The sequence below is a fragment of the Pelobates fuscus genome, chromosome 3, assembly GCF_036172605.1.
Source record: "Pelobates fuscus isolate aPelFus1 chromosome 3, aPelFus1.pri, whole genome shotgun sequence".
NCBI lineage: Eukaryota > Metazoa > Chordata > Amphibia > Anura > Pelobatidae > Pelobates > Pelobates fuscus.
Window position 1 is genome coordinate 53540726 of NC_086319.1, and position 24228 is coordinate 53564953.

Below are 24228 nucleotides of genomic sequence, written 5' to 3' on the forward strand. Positions count from 1 at the left end.
TCCTTATTTACTGAATATTCCCCTGTATAACAATGTTTGGCATTTAGTGAATATCCCCTATTCTGCTCTGTGTCAGTGTGTATCAGGGTCTCTGAGGACAGATGTCAATCCATATCTGCCAAGTGACCCTATGTAGGAGGAACAGTCTCTATTCTGCTCTGTGTCAGTGTGTATCAGGGTCCCTGAGGACAGGTGTCAATCCATATCTGCCAAGTGACCCTATGTAGGGGGAACAGTCCCTATTCTGCTCTGTGTCAGTGTGTATCAGGGTCCCTGAGGACAGGTGTCAATCCATATCTGCCAAGTGACCCTATGTAGGGGGAACAGTCCCTATTCTGCTCTGTGTCAGTGTGTATCAGGGTCCCTGAGGACAGGTGTCAATCCATATCTGCCAAGTGACCCTATGTAGGGGGAACAGTCCCTATTCTGCTCTATGTCAGTGTGTATCAGGGTCTCTGAGGACAGGTGTCAATCCATATGTCAAGGTGTCAATATGTCATATGTCAGGTGTCAATCCATATCCATTGTGATTTAGGAAAGTTAGGTGATTTATGCCCTTTATGGATTAAAACCAGACAGAGTTTTGCCATGGATCCCCCTTCGGCATGCCACAGTCCAGGTGTTAGTCCCCTTGAAACAACTTTTCCATCACTATTGTGGCTAGAAAGAGTCCCTGTGGGTTTTAAAATTTGCCTGCCCATTGAAGTATATGGCAGTTCGCCCGGTTCGCCTGTTCGCGAACATTTGCGGAAGTTCGCGTTCGCTTTTCGCGAACCGAAAATTTTATGTTTGCGACATCACTATATACAGAAACATTTACACATGCTTACAGATACTCACAGTTACACATGTATACACTTTTACACATATACACACAACATTTCTGGGGACTATAGCACAGGTCAGCCGCCCACCTCTTAATTGGCTGATTAATTAGCAGATCTTTTAGATTTAAATGCATGGGAGGACTTTGTCATACAACACAGGTCCCAGGGATCCAGGGAAGAGGGTAAACCATTGCAAAGCAGTTTGCTCCATTAACCCCTTAAGGACACATGACATGTCATGATTCCCTTTTATTCCAGAAGTTTGGTCCTTAAGGGGTTAATAGGGATTAGGGCCAGTGTACTCCGGTCTTCATTACTACTACAACAGGCTATCCTGGTTATGAAGATTGAAAAACTTTAAATGTCTGTTTTTTATCTCTCTTTTTTTTTTCTATGCACAAAATAGGAAAATACACCAGACAATATTTATTTTTTTGACAATCGCATTTTTTTATTGAAGCACAAGCTAGTAAGACAACAATATAAATTGAAAATAATTATATAATAAGAGACAAATCAGTGTCTACAACACACAATCCAATGCAAGTGCTCTCAGAGTAGTTACAGATATTTTGAGCTACCTATCATACATAGAGATCTTAGGTGAAATAAACAAAACGATGCATGCATTTAAGTGAATGTCTCATGATGTAGGGGCAGATAACATGTGGAGTAGACCTAATCTAGTCAAACTGAGTGGTGCCCATGCCACGTGTGAGAACTAATCTCCTATTCGTATTACTCCCTTCCCATTTTTCCTTTTTCTTCTCTCTCCTCTTACAAACTTTATTTTTATTATGTGTATAACTACATTTTTCCCGTTTTTGTCATTTGATCCACAACATGTGGCACGTAAACACCATCAAATAGTCTTCAGTGTTGTATTGTGACATTCTGATCTATAACTGAGTTACATTATACAAAATCTCATGGTATTGTGTTTTAACTTATCCAACAACTTATCCAACAACAACCACATCAGTTGTAATGATAAGGTACCTGATTGCAACACCTTGGTTCTTAGTGGAGCTAGAATGGAGATCTAATTTGTCTCCTGTTGACATTTCTTTTCAGTATGTGATACTGTTATTTTGTTAAGTAAAATGGGGACAAGGGTAGAGGAGAGGTTAAAAAAAACCAAAAAAAAAAACATATCCCTAGTTCCTCCGCTCGGCTTAAGCATCTTCAAATAATGTTTATTTCTGATGATAACATCCCTAAACTCTGTTTCATCTGGAAAATTCCAGTTTAACCAGACTCCACTTGTTTAACCTTGCTCAATGGCTTTTATTTCCCTCAGCTCAGCTTTTTATAAAATAATATATATACAGAGTCTTCTGGAGACCGCAGGCTGGTATTTAACACATGGCGCTGAGATGTAAAGGTAACCCTGCTGTCATTTAAGAAAAGCCATTGTTTGGGCTTCTGTGAGGACTCACTACCAGAGGTGGGCATTTCTCCTCCAGCTGCCTGAACTAAGGACATGTTGGAGGAGCTCTTCACAGGTTTTACAGACCTTAAACTGATGTCCCTTGCATAGCAGTAATAATGGCCACTTTCAGGAGTTGCTCCCGAATGCACCACGACAGAATTTAAAGCATAAGGCACTCGTCGTTGGGTAGAGCGCCGATCTTCTATGCCAACTGATGCCTGCTCATTAGCTTTATTTTCACCAGCACCAGAAAGATCAGTGTCCAGAGAGGTAGATCTTTCCACGGGCAGCCTCAGTATTTGTGGAATAGATACTGGATTGAATATCTTCCGCTTCACCTGGTGCTCTGGATCATAAGAAAACCTCAGTAGGTTTAGAATGAGGTATTCTGGCTCCTCCATAATTTGCATGGTCTTCTCTGCTTTCTGGAGGGAAGCACAGTTTCCACACTGATAGCAGTTGTCTCCATCGAGAATTTCTGGTGCGAGGAAATGGCTGAACATGTCGTTGACAGAAACGGTTTTCTGGTGTTCTTTTTTGCCAGTATCAATTAATGATGGTGGGAATCCCAGTGAAAGGTCTGTAAAAGCCTCCGTCTTCTGGGAAATGTTTTTACATGTTTGGCAGCAGATATTAGTTTGCAGCTTTCCCTCAAACATGTGTTGTATTATAGTTTTTTCATCTTTCCCCCAGCTTGTGCTTTGTGAAGACTGTTGAGGAGGAACTTCTGTAACCAGAGCATTGGCGGCAGTCTCTGAAGACAAAAACTGTATTCTCTCTTCCTCATGCAAGCTAACATAAAAAGTAAAAGAATACATTTATTAAATATGAATCATACCAAGCAATAAGCATAAAGAACACATTTCTTAAAATAATGTATATTTCATTTGGTTGATGCATTTCCAGCCAGAGGGTATTTTATTACATTTAGCTTGCGGAGGAGGGATGGCAAGTGAAGCAGAGGGCATTTGCCCCCACCAGGCCTCTAGTGTAGAGAGGTTTCTGAGCTGCTCCCTCATAGCACAATACTGTGTAAATTATGTTACTTTGTTCTTTTATTATTATTGTATTCAGAGGCGACTCTAGGCTTTCAGAGGCCTTTCACAAAGTTGGAATTAGAGGCCTTACAACATGAGTCAGCAACCTATTTCTGTATGAGGTCTAGATGCCATGTCTACAAATGGATGTGAGGCTGCTTTTATCTCTATAGCTAAAATAAATTGAAGATAATAGTAGTAGATAATAGTAGATTGCTCCCTAATTTGGTATGCTTATTTGGAATTGCCCTGTATGGGAAGGAGGTAAATAGTGGCTGTAGTGTGTATGGGCAAATATGGGATGTACCTAGGGAGACTTTAAACAGTATTTTGGGAGAGAGGGGCTTCAGTGTGTGATATATGGGATCTTAAATAAATCTTTAACGTTTATTCTTCCCTCCCTCTTGCTTATTTTGGGCCAGGGAGGGGGAAAGTTGACCTCTGATGGGTCCAATATCAGGTCTGCAACTCAATCTGGCCGTCGCTCTATAATAAATCAGAGCACTCCTTTGGTAACTTACAGAAACTGTCTGATCCACTAAGCAATGTGTCTGCACCTGCCCGAGGGGCAACTTGCAAGCTTTCTAGAGACTCCCCCTTCGACTCACCTTAGGAGGTTACATATCTCTCCTAATTATAGAGCCATCAATGATTGTAGTCCAATTATTGCAGTGTTAGTATAAATCATTAAATATTAATAAAGGAAGTGGAATGTTGAGGGATAATCTACTGATTTGACCTCAAGTTGGACTTATTGTTTGTAGTTACTTCACAGGCCAAATGTAGCCAGCTCTCTCTGTTCTTCACTTGTAAGTTAAAATTTAATAATATACCCGAGCTAATGGACTGCAACTGTAAACTTTTGCCAATCCTGAAATTGAGCCCATGATTAGACATTTAGGGATTTATTTATCCCTTGCTTTTAATAAACCTCCGCCCTCCATGGTCTGCTTTGAGGAGACACACAGTTAGACTGCCCTTTTAAGGGCTTTGTGCCTTGTGTAACCTCCTCTCATCCCTGCCCAACTTTATCCTCTATTGTGGGCAGGAAACACTAGCAGGTTTGTTACTCTAGAGACACTTTGCCTTTTATAAAGTAATACCATGTTTAACGTTACAGTATAACCTTATACATTTAGTACTAAGTAAATAATCAGGATATAAGAATTGTTTAATTACCTGTTTAAAAGGAATCGAAGATATTCAGAACTATCTTCCTGGGAGAAAGAACTGAACCACGGTGGACGAGACGCAATGAAAAATGTCAATGGAGTATATGCTTCTCGCTGGTTAGAAATAAGGGAAGATCCAAATGTTACTTTAACAGGGGGAATTGATGGAGATATTCACATGTTAAGAAGAAACTGGATTTTGTCCCATGTGTTTGGTTTCCAACTCTATTGACTCAGTGGAGGAGATTTATCCCAATGCTGTGATGTGAAATGTGCAAAACTGTAAAAGTTAATCAATCACCAATGGGATGTGCCTACTGATTCCACTAGTGACCATGGTGACTGCTTCTTTTTTTAGAACGTTCCAGAACATGGCATCTTGATAAATCTCAGCTTTTGTAATAGTAATATGTATTTCATATTGTTTGCTATATAACAGGGATTGTGCATATTAATTACTGTATTCTACATTATTTTGTGGAACGTTTCATGTTGTGTTCTGTTGTTTTTCTCTGTTACATGGACAGATAGTTATTTTATGTGCCATGTGCCCCCATTGTTTTTCAGTTAACAAAAGCATACCTTAGAATAAGCCAAGATGTTGAAAAGTTTTTGCAATTTCTTCATCAGTGAATTGCAGCCTTTCAAATTGAGGGATAACACGCGGCTCCTAAAGCTGAAAATCAGATCACGCATTATAGACTTTGCACTAAATCAGGGCTGCCCAACAGGTAGATCCCCAGATGTTGTGGAACTACAACTCCCATGATGCTTAGCATGCCTTTAGAATGCATTTAGAATGACAAAGCATCTTGGCAGCTGTAGTTCTACAACATGTGGGGATCTACCTGTTGCGCAGCCCTGCACTAAATGATAACCGATAAAACAAAGGACTTGCATTAAAATGTTTTACTAGAAGAAGACAGAAACAGTTTGAGTGTTATATTAACCCCCACACAAATGCCAGTGTGCTCCTGTTGGATAAACTCCTTGTGGCGAAACCAACCTCGCCACTGGGCCCTGGAGAAGCCTGTTTGCTAGCCTCCTACCTACTGACTATGGCCCCTGGGTTATTTGGGGCATATTGTACTTTATATGGCGGCTACTGGCCCTTTAAGCACAGTGAATGGTATTTTATTGTACTGCTGCTGGCCCTTTAAGAACTGTCTGGGGACATATTGACACTTTGGGTAACAATACCCTTTAAGACTATGGCCCCTGAAAACGTATGGACTTTTATTTGGTGTGTATGGCCCTTTAAGAACCGGCTGGGGACATATTGTGACTTTGCTGAACAATGCCCCTTTAAGACTATGTCCCCAGACCTGTAAAATAACTTGCCCCTGGCTTTCCCCCACTTGGTTCAGTAAATAGGGCTTACTGAACCAAGTACCACACAGGCGGACCACCCAGAAGCTAAAGTGTGCAGGCAATTTACCTCCCAGGCTGTGAGGTTACTGCAGGTTAATTGCACGTGGCGACGGCCATCTTGGTTTCCTCGAATGCGGTCAGCGGTGTATGCTAAAGATTCTGTGGAACTGAAATCGGCTACACATTCTGCCGAACACCGCTGACCCTTACCTTCTCCCATACTGAACTTGCAGCTCCAGAGACTAAGTCCCGTTCGAAATGGGACTTAGTCGTTTTTTCGCATGAAATTGACCGACCGCACAGCCCAAATCTATGGAACTGTTTTGGGCAGGAAATTGTGCTTGCGGTCGGTCATAAAGGACTTCCAGCTAACTTTTGATCCACTGGGGGGATTTGGCTGATTTTTGGAAGTGTTTATGTTTGATGTATGCTGAGTCTGAATATGCAACTTTTATTGAAATTGGATGTATGGTTTTAAAGTTACAGTGTGTATGTGAAAACTGTATTTTTATTGTATGTAATAATTGGTTTAACTGTTTATCTGAGGGGAGGGAATGTGTGGGTTGCACCAGATGTGTGATTGGTGATTTTATGCCTCCCCCTGGGTGTGGCCTGTAAGTGTACAAGTGTAATAAAAGCCAGGCTGGATGAGCCAGTCCAGAGTTCCTGTTTTACCCTCAAAGTGATGTCTCGTCTCATTATTGGGGGAAGGATTTATTGCATGCTGTTCCAGTTGACTGCTAGGAGTACAAGCCTATTCGTATGGTCCCTATTCAATGGTCTACAGCATTCATATGCTTGGGAGAATTTAAAGGTTTCTCGGATTCGGTGATTGTGGTGTCTGCCAGAGTGCTTGGAATCCTCAGGAAGCACTAGGAGCATCCATTAACGGAGGTACTCAGTCGGGGTGCCAGGCGATCCGTTACACTCCTTTAATTAGTAAAGTAGGTAGCCTGTAGGTTTTCATACACAGCCGAGCACAGGAAACACGATCTGCCAAATGTACAAAATGTCCCTCAGTGTCATGGTGCTGGATACATTGCATCTAATGAGACATCATACTGCTCGGTGTGTGTAAAACATTATAGCAGTCCAAGTGAGGTTCTGTCAGTAACTGCTCACTGAGTGCAGCCTGCAGCCATTTTATCGATGGATTGAAGTATGGTGAGATATATTGCAATGTATGGCCTATGTTCAGCCAATGTATTTATTTTTCACAGATTAGTCGGATTCTCACATTAACACATAAACTCGAAAGGAGAACTTACTCTTTCGCCATGAACAACGATTGTAAAACGCTGTTCATATAACACGTGTTTCCCAGGTTTTTTAGGCCAGTTCTTGTTATTGATTTTCCTGACCGTACGGGGACGTGAGAAACCAAAGCACTGGATGAAGCTGACTGGGAACTTTGGATATTTTCAGGTTTTATCTCCTCAACAGACTGCTTTGGTAACTCCTAAAGAAGAAGACATTTTTTAAAATACATATTCATATATAAATGTCTGTATTTTCCTTACATTTCAATTCCGTCTTTGTGTTGTGATTTGTAAGATTGAAATGTATCACTCTATGCCCCCCGTATCACCCCGTATTCAGGGAAATTATATGAATTCTTTATTACCTCGTTTACGTCTCCCTTCTGGTTTTGATCCAACGGTTCAGCGCTGGAGTCTATGGTAGCATTCTGAAAATATTAATAACAATAATGTTTAGTTAACTTTCTATATATTTTTGAGCAATAACAACAGTTTATAGTCATTATTTTTGCATGAAATATTTGGCTACATATACACTGCTCAACGCAAACCGTGTCAAAGATCCTAATATGTAAATACATGCATAATCTGCATTGTTAAATGAATTATTCTACTGAAAAATAATTTTGATTACTGTCCTCTATTACACTCACTTTATATGATTTCTTTATTACCTCGTTTAAGTTTCCCTTCTCGTTTTGTTCCAACTGTTCAGCACTGAAGTCTATGGTAGCATTCTGAAAATATTCATAATAATAATGTCTAGTTAACTTTCTATATATTTTTGAGCAATAACAACAGTTTATAGTCATTATTTTTGCATGAAATATTTGGATACATATACACTGCGACCCCTAGCTTAAATAAGCCAGGGGGCACCAAGAAAAGGTTCTCTGGGTCCCATAGAAAATAATAAAAACACCTTTATTATAGGGAATAAGATCCCCCAAAAAAGAAAAGGAAACTTATATATAAAATCTAACACTTCTAATAATAATAACACTTCTGTTAATAAAATACGAAAAAGGCGTTTGAATAGCGCCGAAACGTGCGTTAGGTTATATGGCTTTTTTATTTTAATCACAGCACTGCTTGTGTGCTCACTGGGAGAGGGGAGATAGATAGAAGTTATGGAGGTTTAACCCTATTAGATTATATCAGTATATAAGCAGATATCTTAGTAGATAGCCCTTCTTGACGATTCCTAGTATAGTCAGCTTACCGTCCGGTTTTACTGATGGATACATTCTTACCATCCAGAGTTATTCACTCCTAGATACTTTGTGGATACTCTGGCTAGGGAGTTTTTGTTGCGGTGTATCCACTTACTTTTGTATCCGATTAGGTTTATACTATACTAGTGTGTAGAAACTACTTATTCTCTGAGTTCCTGATTAATTGATTATTTCAATGGGTATCATAACCCAAATTACTTTTTATTATTATTAGGACTCTAAGCATATGCCAATGTGGATAAGTATGTGCACTAACTATCTCTAAGTATATTTCTATATCTGCATACTCCTATTCAGCTATAAGACCAAGATCTCCCCTGCGTGTTTTATTATTACAAGTGTTAGATTTTATATATAAGTTTCCTTTTCTTTTTTGGGGCATCTTATACCCTATAATAAAGGTGTTTTTATTATTTTCTATGGGCAAGACCCAGAGAACCTTTTCTTGGTGCCCCCTGGCTTATTGAAGCTAGGGATCCCCTCCAGTTCCAATATTTGTTATATGTCCAAGGGTTATCCCCTATATAAGGTTCTATGGACACACTATAGATTCCGTTTATCGGGCATCTTGCAACTTTATGTCTATACATATACACTGCTCAACGCAAACCGTGTCAAAGATCCTAATATGTAAATACATGCATAATCTGCATTGTTAAATGAATTATTCTATTGAAAAATAATTTAGATTACTGTTCACTATTACACTCACTTTATATGAAATATTTATTACCTTGTTTAAGTTTCCCTTCTCATTTTGATCCAACTGTTCAACGCTGGAGTCTATGGTAGCATTCTGAAAATATTCATAATAATAATGGTCAGTTACTTTTGTATGTTTTTTTTAGGCAATAAGACAGTTTATAGTCATTATTTTTGCATTATTACTGCTCTCCCATGTTTTCCATTGAAATTGCTATTACGCTCACAATTATTAGAGCACAGGAAGAGTCTCCAAGTTGCTGCTTTGATCTGTCTCCTGTAAAGTCTTTACTGACGACTTGTATCCAATCAGTAACTTCTCATTGAGAAACACAGAAACACACAGTTTGTGGCAATCCGTGCAATCTGGCATTTATGCTCCTATCTGTCTACTTGACAGTTGGGATGTGTTACTAAGGGGTTTTAGAAACTTACTGATCCCACTTGAAATGTTTGTGAAATGCTGCTTTTATCAAAATCAGTAGAGAGAAGATGCAGTTAATTCCTAAAGCATTTAAAGAAACACTGTATGCTCGGAAACTGCTTAATCTCAGTGAAGTGATTATCATGTCTGGAGTCTCCTATCACCATCGCTCCATTTAGTGTTAAACGGTCTTTAAAGTTTTAATGCTAAACAAGAGCCCCCCAGCAGCCCATTCCATCTGTGCTGCTCAAACTAATGAGGAAACATTAGCCTGAGCATCATTGTGTGACTGTGATTGGCTGAGTGTCAGCTGACTGCTTTTAGCCTATCATAGTGTCCATTCAGGTGTGAATCGGTTTAGCTTGAAGAAAGTGTGTAATCAACATTTCAAATGGACAAAGAAGGAAACTTGGGGGTGTGGGCAAGGCGGGCTGTTCTAAGATATTTCACTTAACCTTCCAATAACAATTTATGCAACTAAAATAATAATAAGAATAATGCATTTTATTAACACAGACTGGTTTAGAAACACCTTCAGTGTTAAACTGCTCAAAATGGTTTATCACTAAATGGAGGGACGGTGCCAGAGGACTTTAAACAATTCAATAAGATGGAGTGGTTATAGTACCTAAGGTGTCCCTTTAAACAAGCTCAAGTACTTTAGGGGACTGTACTGTACCTTTTAGTACAATTAATGCAGAAGGGCTACTAGACTCATTTATTAACTGTACTGAAAGGGACACTCCAAACCCTTTCAAGAATGCTAAATATACTGATTAAAACATTTGCACCTCTATATGTTTATCCTGCTGTAATTTCTTTTTTAAAGTAAAAGCAATGATAACTCTAAATTAAACAGTTTCATTCTTGATTTCAATTTCAGTGTTTCATATCTTTATATTGATTTGAGTTTTCCTTTTTTTGAAAGTTTGAAAAATACAATTAAAGTTTAAATGTATAAGAACATTAGACTGTAGCCATTTAATGACAGATATGTTTTGGTTGTGTATCTACTTGAGATTGATGTTGAAGCCTTCTTACCTCGCTGACAGTTTCCTTGCATGCGCTTTCTTCAGTCTCTTTGCCGCTGTTATTATTAAAGACGGCAGAGATCTCTTGGTTGGAGCTGCTGTTGTGAGATTTTTTGCGTCTGAAAATCTTTTTCACGCTAAGTTTCTTGAAACAGCGAAGGAAACAGAAACAGCAGGAGCCGTCTTGTTGTACTGGGCTCTCTTCCCTTTCTGAACGCTTTCCAAGTTTACCTAATTTTTGCTTAATTTTACACAGCCATGATTTGATCCGGTTTTTAGACCTTTTGGCTTCTGTTTGCGTCCATGAGTCTTTGGTCTCAATTTTTGGTTCCTTGATATCATATTCTGTTGCCTGGTCCATCATTATAATTGTTTTTGTTTGGACACATTTATGGCACATATCTAATTGTATATTTGTGTCTTTCTGAGCTATGCTCATTAAAAACATTTCCCACAAGTTTTGGGCGTAGGGAACCCCATCATCCTCACAGCATAGCAGCGAGTGCAGATGTTTTAAATCCATCGTAATTTTCAATAAAATGAATTATATAGCAATAAGGACAATTGTAGCGCTGTGTACTGAAACTCATCCAGTTCACTAGTAAAGGAGACCACACTGAACCATTGGTTATGAGTTGTTTGTAACATTGTGATATCATTAGAAAATTACAATGTCACCAGTTGGTCATGACATCACAGTAGATGAGCAGCCTTGTAATCGTTTTTTTTTTTTAATGTTTACAATTATTAGTGATTTAGAAATATAAAAAAGTGCCCAATAAATATTTAAAAATTTTGTTTAAAAAAGGCAAACTGGAAACATAGCTGACATGTTTCCAATTCAGCTATTTTGGCCTAACAAATATTTTCAACTAGAATTCATATTGTATTTTTTTTTTAATTCTTTATTTTAGCAGTGCTTCGCAACAAATATGTTATAAGGCACACCATATTATGTCAGTGGCATATATAGAGTTAGCATTCACTTTTTTTGTTTTTTTTTTTACATGTAAACACAAAGTGGGGTCGCCTGAGGAGTCAATGGCAGTTGGGGTCCATGGGGTCGGTTGTCAGGTTCCCTAGTTTCTAAATTTGGGATATGCTGGATACTTTCCATGTGGAGCTAAGCGGGTGCTGCATATCTATGATGTCAACAGCAGACTGATTGCCCTGGTATTTGGGGGTCAGTTTGGTGAGGTGTTGGGCATATATGAGGTATCTGTCGAGTCAAGATAGGAGTGTGGGTGGATTAGAGAGTAACGGGGCAGAGTGATGGGGGTTAGCGGGGAGGGGGGGAGAGAGGGAAGGTCAGTCAGCTGCTGTGTGGATACCGTCTGGGCCCCTCTCTAGGGTTCAAGTGCGTAAATCAGTCGCCAGTAAGGTATCTGGTCATAAGCCAACTTATATACATAGCAACGAAGAAAAGAAAGAAACTTTGACTAAACACATTTGAACAGATTAGAGCAGGTGTCCGTCCGCAATGGGCAGTACGCATGGCAGTTCATGGTGTGCGCCCGCTCTTAGTGGAGTCAGGTAGTTGTGTCACGTATCCCTCCAGCTCTCTGTATGAACGGGATTGCTGAGTCGGGATTTGAGGTGTCTGTGGCAGCTGCCACAGTTGGGCTCGCGGTTTGATCTGTCAGTACATATTGTATTTTTAACTATTTAAACTTTCGTAAATATCCCTCTGGGTGCCTTGGTCGCCATACAAATACTATCACATTTACTGTATCAGCTCTTCACCTTTTCAATCCATCACCCGAGCATCCGCTTTGTGAGACAACTATAATTAATGGGACACAGAGACCATGATACACTATTTAACATTATTAGATTCCAAACTGGATTAGCATTTGGTCTATTGGGATAAAGGTAAAGGGCTCCCACGTATTGTGTTGGTTTGAACACAGAGTTTTTAGGAAAATGCTGCAAATCTGTAGGTCTGGGTATATCCACTACTGGTAACATTACCATTATAATACTCTATAGTGGTTATGGTGCTTTTAACTTTCCCTAAGATGTAAACTCAAGCCTAAATGCTGAGATATGTTTTTCTAATTACACAGTTTATGTGAACAATATTCGCTGAGATATTGAGAACTGTAAAATATTATTTGCCATTTTAGATTTTTTTCTAAATATTCTCTAACTATCATTTCGGTTGTATGGGTTAAAGTAAGTAACACAAGGCCTATGTAATTAAATAAAGGCTGTGATATCATATTTGATCTAATTTAAAACTTTGCAATTGCTTATTATGATTTTTTTTTTCTGTGGAGCTCTCTGATACACTCTTTTCATTCCATGTGTTCGTACCAACTTTCATGCTACAACATACATTTTGCCATGCTCTTAGATCACCCATTTGCAGTATCATAGTCACCTCGTAGTCGCTACATTAGGTCACATTCAAAACTAGAAAAACACCACAAGGAATAAACGATCTTAAGGGCAGGAAAGAGCACTGGTCCTAAGAAGACCGCACACGAGCAGCGTGCACCAGCCCATAGCTCTGTGGACCGCATACTACAGCGGCTGAACGAGCACTTCCAATGGCTCTGAGAAGCTCTGGAGAACCGCCAATCATTACTACCGCTCCAACCCCGAGTGGAAAAACAGAGTGGCGAGAGACGGAGAGAGCAGAGGATGCCCTCGGGCCTACCACAACCAGACAAGCCTGCAGCTCATATTACTGACCCACATGGGCCGAGGGCTTGACCCAGAGACATCACCCACGCTGGCCTGGATGGCAATTTCCACACACCACCCGATATGCCTCCTGTTAAGTTTTATTTTAGGCCTGTTGCTCACTTATTTTGTTTTAAATGCCTCCTATTTGAATTAGCTATGTATCCTCAAAGCAGTTGGCTCCACCCCAGTGGTTTATACAATAACCTGGTTAGTCTAGCATGTAACCACACAACTAATACCGTATTTATCGGCGTATAACACGCACCAGCGTATAACACGCACCTCATTTTAAGAAGGAAATTCCAGGAAATTTCCCCCCCTCCCATAGTATTCCCCCCCATCCCATATTGTCCCCCCCTTTCCATAGTATTCTCCCCGCCCTTTTCCATAGTATTCTCCCCCCCTTTTCCATAGTATTCTCCCCCCCTCCCATAGTATTCCCCCCCTCCCATAGTATTCTCCACCCCCTCCCATAGCGTTCCCCCCTCATCCCATAGTATTCTCCCCCCCTCATCCCATAGTATTCTCCCCCCCTCCCATAGTATTCCCCCCTCCCATAGTATTCCCCCCCTTCCATAGTGTTCCTCCCCCCTCCCATAGTGTCCCTAGTGCACTTTCCCTCTTGTCCCATATTTACTTACCTGTCTTGAAGCGTGGGCCGGCTTCACAGCGCGCACCGCGGTACTGGAACTTCAATTTCAGGTTCCGGTTTCCGGCGGGACTGAAATTGCGGCACTTCCTTTCAGTCCCGCCGGAAACCGGAACCTGAAATTGAAGTTCCAGTACCGCGGTGCGCGCTGTGAAGCCGGCCCACGCTTCAAGACAGGTAAGTAAATATGGGATATCGGCGTATAACACGCACCCACGATTTCCCCCCTATTTTCAGGGAGAAAAAGTGCGTGTTATACGCCGATAAATACGGTAATGAACCTATGCCAATTGTGTTATACTTAACATGTAACCGAACAGTAACCACATAAGCAGTTACAGTCGTGTCTTATCTAGCACGTAACTCAACATTTAATTAAATACTTAGGCAGTCCCATCCATGTTTTACCTATCGTACCTGACCTACATATGTTATGTTTCATACAATATACAACTTTAAGCGTTTTTCTTATACTATAAAATAGTGCATAAAATAGTGCATGTTAACTCCAATAACCTGATTGTTAAGCGAGCAAAGAAGCCAGAGGACTGCAACATTAAATTAAAAAAAAAAATTAATCATGTATAAGTAAAATGAATCTGTTATTATTTTATTTATAATATATTAACTTGTTTTAACTAGTATCCGTATGTCTTGAAGATTTTATGATTTCGGTATAGAATATATTACAACAATGCATATTCAATATAAAATATATAACTGATATAATTAATGGATTAGGTATTAATAAGTACTAAAATGTAATAGAGAACTCTTTATACCGTGGTCCAAAGAATAACTATAAAAGGACATTGAATTAAAACTTCACAAAACTTACAAAATAACCACAGAAAACATCAAATGTGCAATATTGGAGTTAAGCACAGGAAAAGTTCTGCCCCAGCAGAAAACACACTATACCTTTAAGAAACTGACAATTTTCGAACATAAGGGATATGAAAGACTGTGATGTGCTGTTATCTCCTTATCTTGAAAACACCAGCAGAGATAGAAGTGGAGATAAGGCTAATTGCAACATTGTTTCAGAGATTTGGATACAGTGTTTTATCTACAGTGCTTACTAAAGCCATCTGCTTGTGCTAAGAAACTTTCACTGCAGCTGGGATTCTGTCATTTAAAGGACCACTATAGGCACCCAGACCACTTCAGCTTAATGAAGTGGTCTGGGTGCCTGGTCCCTCTAGGGTTCACATACTTTTTCCACCTGCACTGTGAATGTTTACATGGTGTGTTCAATAAAAAACATGGCAACATGTCATTCTTTGTGTGTTATTAGTTTAAGCAGACTGTGATTGTCTTTTGTTGTGACTTAGATGATGATCAGATCACATTTTATGACCAATTTGTGCAGAAATCCATATCATTCCAAAGGGTTCACATACTTTTTCTTGCAACTGTATATATCTTGCACACCACTGGGGACGTGTGTATAGATGTATAGGCTCTGCACAATATTGCTAATATATCTGTATTAGAACCCATTAGAATGTACTATGGGACCGATCTACTTAGTGTTTTGGGACGCTTTATACAAAGAGCTTCATATTTAAAGAAAATTATAATAAAAAATGTAAAAGATTTGGAAAAAATTATACAACTTGAATCAGGCTAATCAATTTGGTCCATCTTCATCCCTTACTACAATGTATGCTATCCAGTTGGAACACATAGCCTTGATGTCAAAGAGATTAAAACAAATGTTTTATTTAAAAAGGTAACGAGGCATCATATTTATTGGCCTCTAAGTTGCGACAGTCTTTCCCAGTACAGAAATGAACATCTAAATTATGATGATGGCATAAAAATAACCCATCCCACTAAAATAAGTAACACATTTGCTAAATATTATTTCAGAGCTAGAATTAGCGGTGTCTCTCCGGTCTCCAGTGACCAATCGGCTTGGCTAGGTCTTAAATCGTGTCGCTTGGTTCCCTCTGAGCTCAATACCGCCGCAGCAGTAGCTCGGGACACACACGTCTGCTTCTCTTGATGGCTAGGCTCCGCCCCCTACATGATTCATTTTATGTAATAATTTAGAACACATATAAGTCTCCTATTTGGATCAGTGCATAAAGAGGTAGATTGTTTAGGTTGGGAACTAAAAAGTCTCCACTAAAACTATGAAAAAGGATAGAGAGAAAAATAAAAAATTAAAAAATATATGATATATATAAAATATATATCAAAACATATTGATTTATTATTTCAAAAAGGAACTGTTTTAACAATAATCTAAGTATAACTGACCTAAAATGACTCATACAATGTTACTTAATTCTAATTCTGCGTTTAGGCCAAACAGGACTAGAGTTTTTTTTTTATATTCTTTATTTTTTCGTGCAGGAAAGGTACATAGCAACAAGCAATGCCACAACAGCGATTGCAAGCGAGATGGTCAACATGTTAGATACAATTGTTTGGCATAATAGAACATTGCACATTTTATATATTAATGTAGATTTGTCAAGAGTGGAACCAACATGTCAGCTATGAGATAAGGGAGGCAGGTTATACATTTAGCATAAACAAGCTGGCATTATTGAAGTAATATGGGGGTCGCATGCTTAGTTGAAGCACATCCTGTCTGTGCGCTGCTTGAAATCATAAGCTGAACAATTCGCTGAATCAGCACAAATTCTAAGACAAAATAATAATACTGAGTGAAAAATAATACTGAACATATAGGTAACAGGCTTGTTCAACATGTCTAGGGATATAATAGGCTAGCTATACTTGTGAAAATGTGTGATTGTAAGAATACGTCTCGTGTACAAATCACATGGAAGGCTCTATAGTAAGAACAAAAAGTAAGAGAAAACAGTACAGTCTAAGTATATACGCTTTTATAGTACTACGATCTTAATGAACCTGAACGCTATTTTCATTTGCTGGGCTATACAATCAAAACATGCTAGTCTAGATGATAGCCACATTAAGCTGGTGTAAGACTTGCTATCTTGTGTTGTAGTTTACTAATAGACGACCTGTTGCAAAGAGAAAGGTCAGCTGGGTCTATAGCTTGGTCACAGCAGCTTAACAGAAAAGCAGAGGCTTAGTGAGTATTCTAGATACTCGTAGAAAAAAAAAAAGAATTATTAGGGGTAAATAGGAGTCCAAACTTGAAGGGTACGTCCAAAGTTCAGCTTCCATACAGGATAGCGTCCGGGGAGACGCACAGGTCACATGGTGTGAGTGTGGGCAACGGCTGGATGCCATATGATGAGGTAGTCCCTATGTGCCTAGCCGATACCCATTCTGGAGGCCGTGGTTACTGATTTGGAGCAAGAGGCTAGCGAGGTGCTGGACCGCTGTGGCTCCTCTGGTCCCGGCAGTGGTAAGAGGTTGTTGCTGGCTGGATGCTTGTCTGGTGCACCCTTCGGATCTCTTTCAGCGGTGCTGGCTGTGCGGCGGGCGGGTGGTGAAGAGGCCGGGTATATACCTGTTGAGGTAGGACCCAGGCCTGTGGTGGTGCGTCGCCGCGTGCCATGCGCAGGCCTCCGCCTCTGCTTGCGTGGGGGATGCGTCTGGGCTTTGCCCCTTGGGGCCCTCACCCCGAGTTGGCTCTTGTGGGGGGTCGTGGGTTGTGCCGTCGGGTTAATGCCCGGGAGCTTCCCCGTGCCCCTCCGGCTGTTGCTTACTTGGGACCTTGGCGTGTTCTTGCCCGTCCGCGGCTGCTGCTGTGTAGCTGTGTGTCTAGCTTCCACCTTTGCCCAGAAGTTTGCCATCAGCCTGTTCAAGCGGGTTTCTAGGTCGCCAGTTAGCTGTGTGGGTTCACAGGTTGCGGGTGATTGGACCGGGTTAACCCCCACCGGTCCTGAGGGGGGAGGGGAGGCCCGATACTTCAGGTGCCGCACGCTTTGATGAGCTGGGAGAGCGGCCGCCTCTCCCCTGCACTGCGTCGTGTAGGCTCCAAGCCTCTGATCTACCGATCCAGCGGTCTTTCCGGGTGTGTGGGATATCATTCTGCTCCCCAGCTTTGGTGTCGTCGAGTAAGGTAAGTTGGGGTTCAGGGTCTGGGATTTTCCCCCTACGTTTTCCGCTGTAAATCAGGACCGGGCTCGGGAGCTCACAGATTTTGCATCTAGTCGGCTCCCCGGTCCAGGACTAGAGTTTTAAGTCTCTTGTATAGTCAAAATTTTCATTGTCTCCCCCTCTCCAGGGTAATTGAATTAATTGTATTCCACAATACTTTAAGGTGTTAGGATTACTATCATGGCATTCTAAAAAGTGTTTAGATAGGGTGTGATTTAAAAATCCTCTTTTTATAATGTTTTCTAAGTCTTATTTTCAAATTTCTTCTGGTTTGTCCCACATATTAAAGACCGCATCCACATTCTAGCAAATAAATGACTTGTTTTGAGTGATGTGATTCAGTCTTCAATTGTGTATTCTTTTTAGTCCTGAATGAATAAAAACTTGTAGTCTTTCCTAATGGTGTCCACATTTGTAAAAACTCTTTTGGTTATTTAAAAAATGTTGTTCTGGGTCAGGGGGCTTAAAACTATTGAGCAATTTCTATTTAATTGTAGGTGACCCCGTAAAATAATCATTTGTTTGGAGGGTAGAAGTTGGCCTAAAACAGGGTTTTGTAACAGTAAGTGCCAATTTTTATGGATGGTTTAAACCAAAAATGTGATTGAGCACTTTAGTTAAATATCAAGGGGCAATTAAAAGTTTCCTCTTTTTGTGTTTTTTGATGTTCTGGAAAAATAATTTTAGTCCTATCTATATTGTTAACTTTCTGTATTGTTTTAATAGTGCTTTATCATAGTTTTCTCTTCAAACTGTATTCTATTTTTTTTCCTAGCTGTTCTATCTGTTCGTGACATATCTCCCCATCTGTACAGTTTTTCTTTATTCTTTGGAACTGTCCAAGGAACATTGTTGAGCCAGGGTGGATGGTGGCAGCTGGAGTTTAAAATAAAGCTGTTAACATCCACCGTTTTAGAAAAGGTTTTGGATTGAAGAACATCATTGTGAACATATTATTATTATTATTACTGATAATTCTAAAGCACCAACAGATTCCGCAGCGCTGTACAATTAGTAGAGAACATACAATATACACAGACAAATACAAAAGGTAGAGAGGGCCCTGCCCGTAAGCTGAGCTCTAGTCATGTAAGCTCTTTCATACAAAGTGCATAGCTAGATAGCCCATGAGCTTACAATCTAAAGGATACCATGGGGATTTGAGACAAAATTTGGAAGTGATGGCTAAATAAGTAAACAGAGAGTTTCAGCTATTGGTAGAGTATAGAGGGAATGAAGAGCTAAATGAGAGAATATTTTAAACAGCTGGAGGAGCATGCTATAAATTTAGGGGGAACCTGGGTGGGCGGGAGGAGGGGCGGGTGGGTGGGTTGAGCCGGGTAGAATTGTAGAGGCTTGCAGTAAAGATGTAATGAGAAATTGGCCTAGGGAGGTAGCAGAGATAAACAGTTATATCAAGGTATTTACAGCTAGTAGTGGCAAAGTGGCAAGCATTCGGGGGGGGGGGGGGGGGGGAGGGGAAGAGTAGGAGGGGACAAAAAAACTGTTATGATGTACAATTTAGAATTTTGCCAATCAAATGCTAACAGCAAGATTATTAATTAAAACATGTAGCTGCCAGTACAGGATACTACAGTAGTACACTATAGATAACAACGAAAACATTATTATAAGTAAGTAATCAAAGGTGAAAGAAATCTGGTGGAGCATCTTCTGAATTTCAATTTGTTCCTTAAAGCTGTAGCGTTCAATTGAGGAGGCTTGCAGTAAAGATGTAATGGGAAATGGGCCAGGCTAAATCTAAAAAAATCCATGTTTTGAGGGCTATACTTATACATAAAAGATAAATTAAAATCATTATGGTTAATATGATTTAAAAATAGGAGTAATTGAGATTCCTCTCCATCCCAGATAAAAAAGCAGTCATCAATTTACCGTGTGTACATGACCAGATTCGCCACCCAGGGATGTCCTTCCCAGATGTAAAGTTGTTCCCAGAAGGACCTAAAAATATTGGCATAACTGGGGGCAAATCTGGTCCCCATTGCTGTACCTGTAATTTGTAAAAAAAAAAAAATGTCCTTATTGTGCCAGAAAAAAATATTGCACAAAATAAAATTGATGCATTCTACCAAAAACTCTATTTGTTCCTTATTCATCTCCCTTTGGTTATAGAGGGTATATCTAATTTCTTTTAGGACCAACTCATGTTTAATAACATTGTATAGTGATGTCACGTCACATGTGACTGACCATAAGTTTTTTTTCTATTTTTTTCCTTCTATTCATTTTAAAAGTTCGGTGCTGTCTTTTAAATAGGAGTCCGCCATTTTGGCATAAGGCTGTAAAGGAACATCTATATACTGTTATAGATTGGCTGTCAAGGAGTCAATACCTGAGTTGATGGGTCTGCCTGGGGGTTGAGTTAGACTTTTATACATTTTTAGGAGAAACTCAAACACGGCTCTTATTTGATCGGTTATAGATACATAATCGTATTCTTTTTTTGTTAAAATACCTAAAAGTTGGTCTTTATCAAGTAAACTATGTAACCTCTGTTTGGTTTCTACTGTTGGATCCTTCCTTAAACCTTTATACGTTGCTTTATCCTGTAATATTCGATTGCACTCCTCTTCATAATGAGTTAAATTCAATATTACAATTCCCCCTCCCTTGTCAGCTGGCTTTATTATTATATATTTTATTAGCATACAATTCTTTCAATGCTCTTCTCTCTTGCATCGTTAGATTATGTAAAATACTTGATATTTTTTATGGTATTTTTTCAAACTCACTGATGACTGTAAGGTTAAAAGCACTGATTTGATTGGTAGGATAAAAGTTGGACTTATTTTTTAAGTTAGTATGGGTAAAACTATTATCTATTGTTTTATTTTGGCCTATTATAGGGTTAGTCAAGAAAAATTTTTTACATTTCTTATAAATTTATGGATATCTTAGAAGTTTAAGAAGGGTGCATATTTCAAACCTTTATTTAGTGCTTTAATTTGGTCAGTTGTTAAGACTGTTTGAAAGATTGAATATGCCTACTGGGTCTACCACTTTGTTCGTTTTCTTCCCTTGAACTCTTCTTTCCCCTCTTGTTCCCCTCGGTAGAATCTTTTTTTTTTTTTTAATTCTTTATTTTTGTTGCGCAGGTGAGTACAATAACAGCGACAAACGCCACAACAGCGTACATGTGCATATCATACAGGCTAAACAGTGGCATCGACAGTAGCGCAAATTTAGTTTGTGAATACAGACGAGTTTTAAACGATGCGCTTACAACGTATACAGATACGGGCATACGCTAGACTTCATGCTAAAGGCAGGTAAGTAATTATATCAAGTTATACTTTCTGACAGTATACTGTTTAGTGAGCGCGCTAGTTTTCAGGCTATGTTTAGACAGTTCCTAGTCCTTCCTGCCTCAATTATGTTAGTAAGTATGATATAAACATGCTGATGTTCGAGGTCGAGAACAGTAGCTTTAGGCACATACATTAACATAGGTTGTGTGAGTGTTGGGGGTCTGCACCCTTCCATTCTAGTGTGGATAAGAGAGTATGTCACTATGTGCTGCTCGTGGTGTGACCTGATGAGGTGTAGGCTAGTGTGCTCCGTAAGCTGTGTTTGCCCGGTCCCGAGGAGTATGAGGTGTCTGCTTTGTCTATGAGAGTGCTTGTGCTTCACAGGGTTATGTGACCTGAGTCCGAGTCTGCGGTTGTTATGTGCAGTGTCAGTGTTAAAGGTATGACTGTTGTGTATACCAGGGCTTGAGATGTAGCACTGAGATCTGGTTATGTGTGTGCCTGTGGGATATGGTAAAACCAGAGTTTGCATTGTAGATGCAGTGTTGCGTCTGTTTGCTGTGCAGTTATTAGTTCTCGAGTCTTTATGTCCTGGATCATATGTTGTTAGCTCTCCGCACACCTTTTCTGTCGTGTAGGCAAGGGCCAGCTCAGGATGACTTGATAGGTCAAAGCAAATAGGTCAGAGTCAGCTTATAGGTTAGATATAGTGGGAAAGGGTTGTCATTCAAATCAGGAGTAGTCCCCAAGTTGTCCCTTCGGGAGCGTAGGCTGAGGGGTCTGGTGACCCATGCTGCTATAGTCAACCGATTCCCCTACTTGGGTGGGGTGTACCATGAGCCTTGAATGTCCACTGAGGGTCGGTACCTTGCGGGTGTGGGGTAATCGCTCTTTTGTCCCAGGTCGTGGTAGAAGTCGGCTCCATGTGTCCACAGACTCGATTCCTTCGGGAGGCTGGGTCTTCTCTTTGTTGGGGGCTTCGTTATGCTCGGGTGTTGCATTGTCGCCTGCTGCGTTGGGGCCTCCTGCGGTGTGGTTGGCGTTGCGGAGGCTGTCTCCGTTTGGGCTTCGAGCTGGGTCGGCGTGCGGGAGAGTTAATAGTAGCAGTGTTGTGCTGTGTAACTGAGGGGGTCCTCCTCCACCTCCGGTCCCTCGACCGTTCCACCACCCCCTCTGATTCAGGTTGTGCTCGCCTGATGCGGTTTACTAGTCGCTCCCAAAGTCTATCAAAGATGTTGTTCAGAGGAGTAATGTAGTGTTCCTTCGACTCTTGAGTCTGGCCTCCAGGCTGTGCTTGTGTAGGTGAGGTTCGATGGGGAGCGTCCGCCATCTTGAGAAGCTCTTTATCCCCATAGCTCTGTGGTGGTAATGCAGTTGGGTCCAGCTTTGCTGTTTGCCGTGGGGTGAAGGGGACCGGGATGATCCCCACTGGTCCATATGGGGGGGAACGGGCTCTCATGCCGAGGGTTGCTGTGCACCGTGGCCGAGGGAGAGCGGCCTTCTCTCCCGTGATATCCTTGTGTGCCGCGCTTCAGGTTAGGCCGCAAGGCCTATCCACGGTTCGGTTGGGGGCAGTTGCAAGATTCGGGTATCGTTGAGTGGCCCTTCGGAAGTAGACTGGACCCCGGGTCTCAGAAGGTCGTTTTCGTCTGGGAGTGTGCCGTTTTGGCGATGTTTATGGCCGGCAGTGTTGGAGCTGTGTTCAGGTATGTCCTGCCATCTTGGCTGCCAGGCCCCTCCCCCCGGTAGAATCTTTTTAATGTGTCATTTTCTTGTTTATATAAGAATTGTCTTTATATATGTGGCGTGGTCCTAAAAAATCCCTTTGTTCCTGATGTTCTACATTCTCTTTAGTCTGATCTAATATTTCAAATCTATTAAAGATGGTTACAGAATGCTTGTCTTTGTTCAGTTTAAGGGACTTTCTAATCTTTACAGAGACACAGACATACACACACATACAGAGACACACACACATACAGAAACACACACACATACAGAGACACAGACACACACAGACACCTGTACAAAATGTTTCCTGTATCCTACCTTTTGTGACTTTCACTGGGGTCCAGTGGGGGCTCAGCCTGATGGAAGTCAGAGTTCCCACTCGGACTCCCTCCTCCTTCCTCCCGCGCGGGCTCTGATAGCTGGGAGGGCTGATTAAAGCACCCAGCGCTGACCGGGCCCCCTGGACCGGGGCCACAAAACGTTAGGGCTGGTACCCGATCGCGGGGGTCCGCAGGGCGGCCGGGCCCCCTGGACTGACACGCCCAGTCGCAGCTGCGATCCCTGTGACCGCAGTATGTACACAACTGTACATACGGGTGAAATCCATCCAATCAAAGTGCTCTGTGTCATTTTACACAGCGTGGGAAAATTCCAAAGAACTTTCCCACACTGTAAAATGACTAGCACTCTGATTGGTTGAATTCCAAGTCAACCAATCAGTGTTCTGAGCCTAATTGCAGGGCGGCTTTATAAGCCTTTCCCCGCCCTGCGGGTGAAGATGGATTAATTTTGGATTAATTTTTTAGCGACAGGTTTTCTTTTTCGCGCTCGTTTTCTTTTTTTTTTTTACAAGTTCGACGGGAAGCTGTAGCAAAGACTTGAGTAAGGTACTTTTTTCACCACTCTAAAGCCCATGTTAAGAAACTAGAAGATGTAAATATTAGACACTGTAATGTGATGACAAGTGGCGTCTCTAGGATTGATTTTTAGGGGGCACATGGTGCACAGACTGCTGAGTCCATACACACACAGACATACACACAGACTGCTGAGTCCATACACACACAGACATACACACAGACTGCTGAGTCCATACACACACAGACACACAGACTGCTGAGTCCATACACACACAGACACACAGACTGCTGAGTCCATACACACACACACACACACACACACACACACACACACACACACACACAGAGACTGCTTGTTGCCTAAGAGCCCTGAACGCTGTTTGCTCAAATCCATATACATTAAAGTAACACTGTAGGCACTATAGCTATAATATCTCGTTGAATTGGCCTCCTGGTGTCCCCTGACATTGTTCCCTTATTCA

At 40.8% G+C, this 24228-nt stretch overlaps 1 protein-coding gene across 1 annotated transcript; it reads right to left on the reverse strand.

Annotated features, from left to right (window-relative positions):
* Positions 1-2123: 2123 nt before the first annotated feature.
* Positions 2124-7292, reverse strand: LOC134601608 (ubiquitin carboxyl-terminal hydrolase 38-like). The gene is made up of 4 exons (XM_063446128.1): positions 7108-7292; positions 5051-5144; positions 4476-4582; positions 2124-3051 (listed from the first exon to the last, which is right to left on the reverse strand). Exons 1-4 carry the CDS (start codon positions 7143-7145, stop codon positions 2124-2126), a joined length of 1167 nt encoding a protein of 388 aa, XP_063302198.1. The 5' UTR covers positions 7146-7292.
* Between the last annotated feature and the right edge of the window lie 16936 nt (positions 7293-24228).

Coding starts and splice junctions, on each gene's coding strand:
- LOC134601608 (XM_063446128.1), bottom strand. CDS start 7,145: ATGAACAGCGTTTTACAATCGTTGTTCATGGCGAAAGA. Junction 5,145..7,107: donor TCGTTGTTCATGGCGAAAGA/GTAAGTTCTCCT, acceptor TCTGATTTTCAG/CTTTAGGAGCCGCGTGTTAT. Junction 3,052..4,475: donor CTTCGATTCCTTTTAAACAG/GTAATTAAACAA, acceptor TTTTTATGTTAG/CTTGCATGAGGAAGAGAGAA.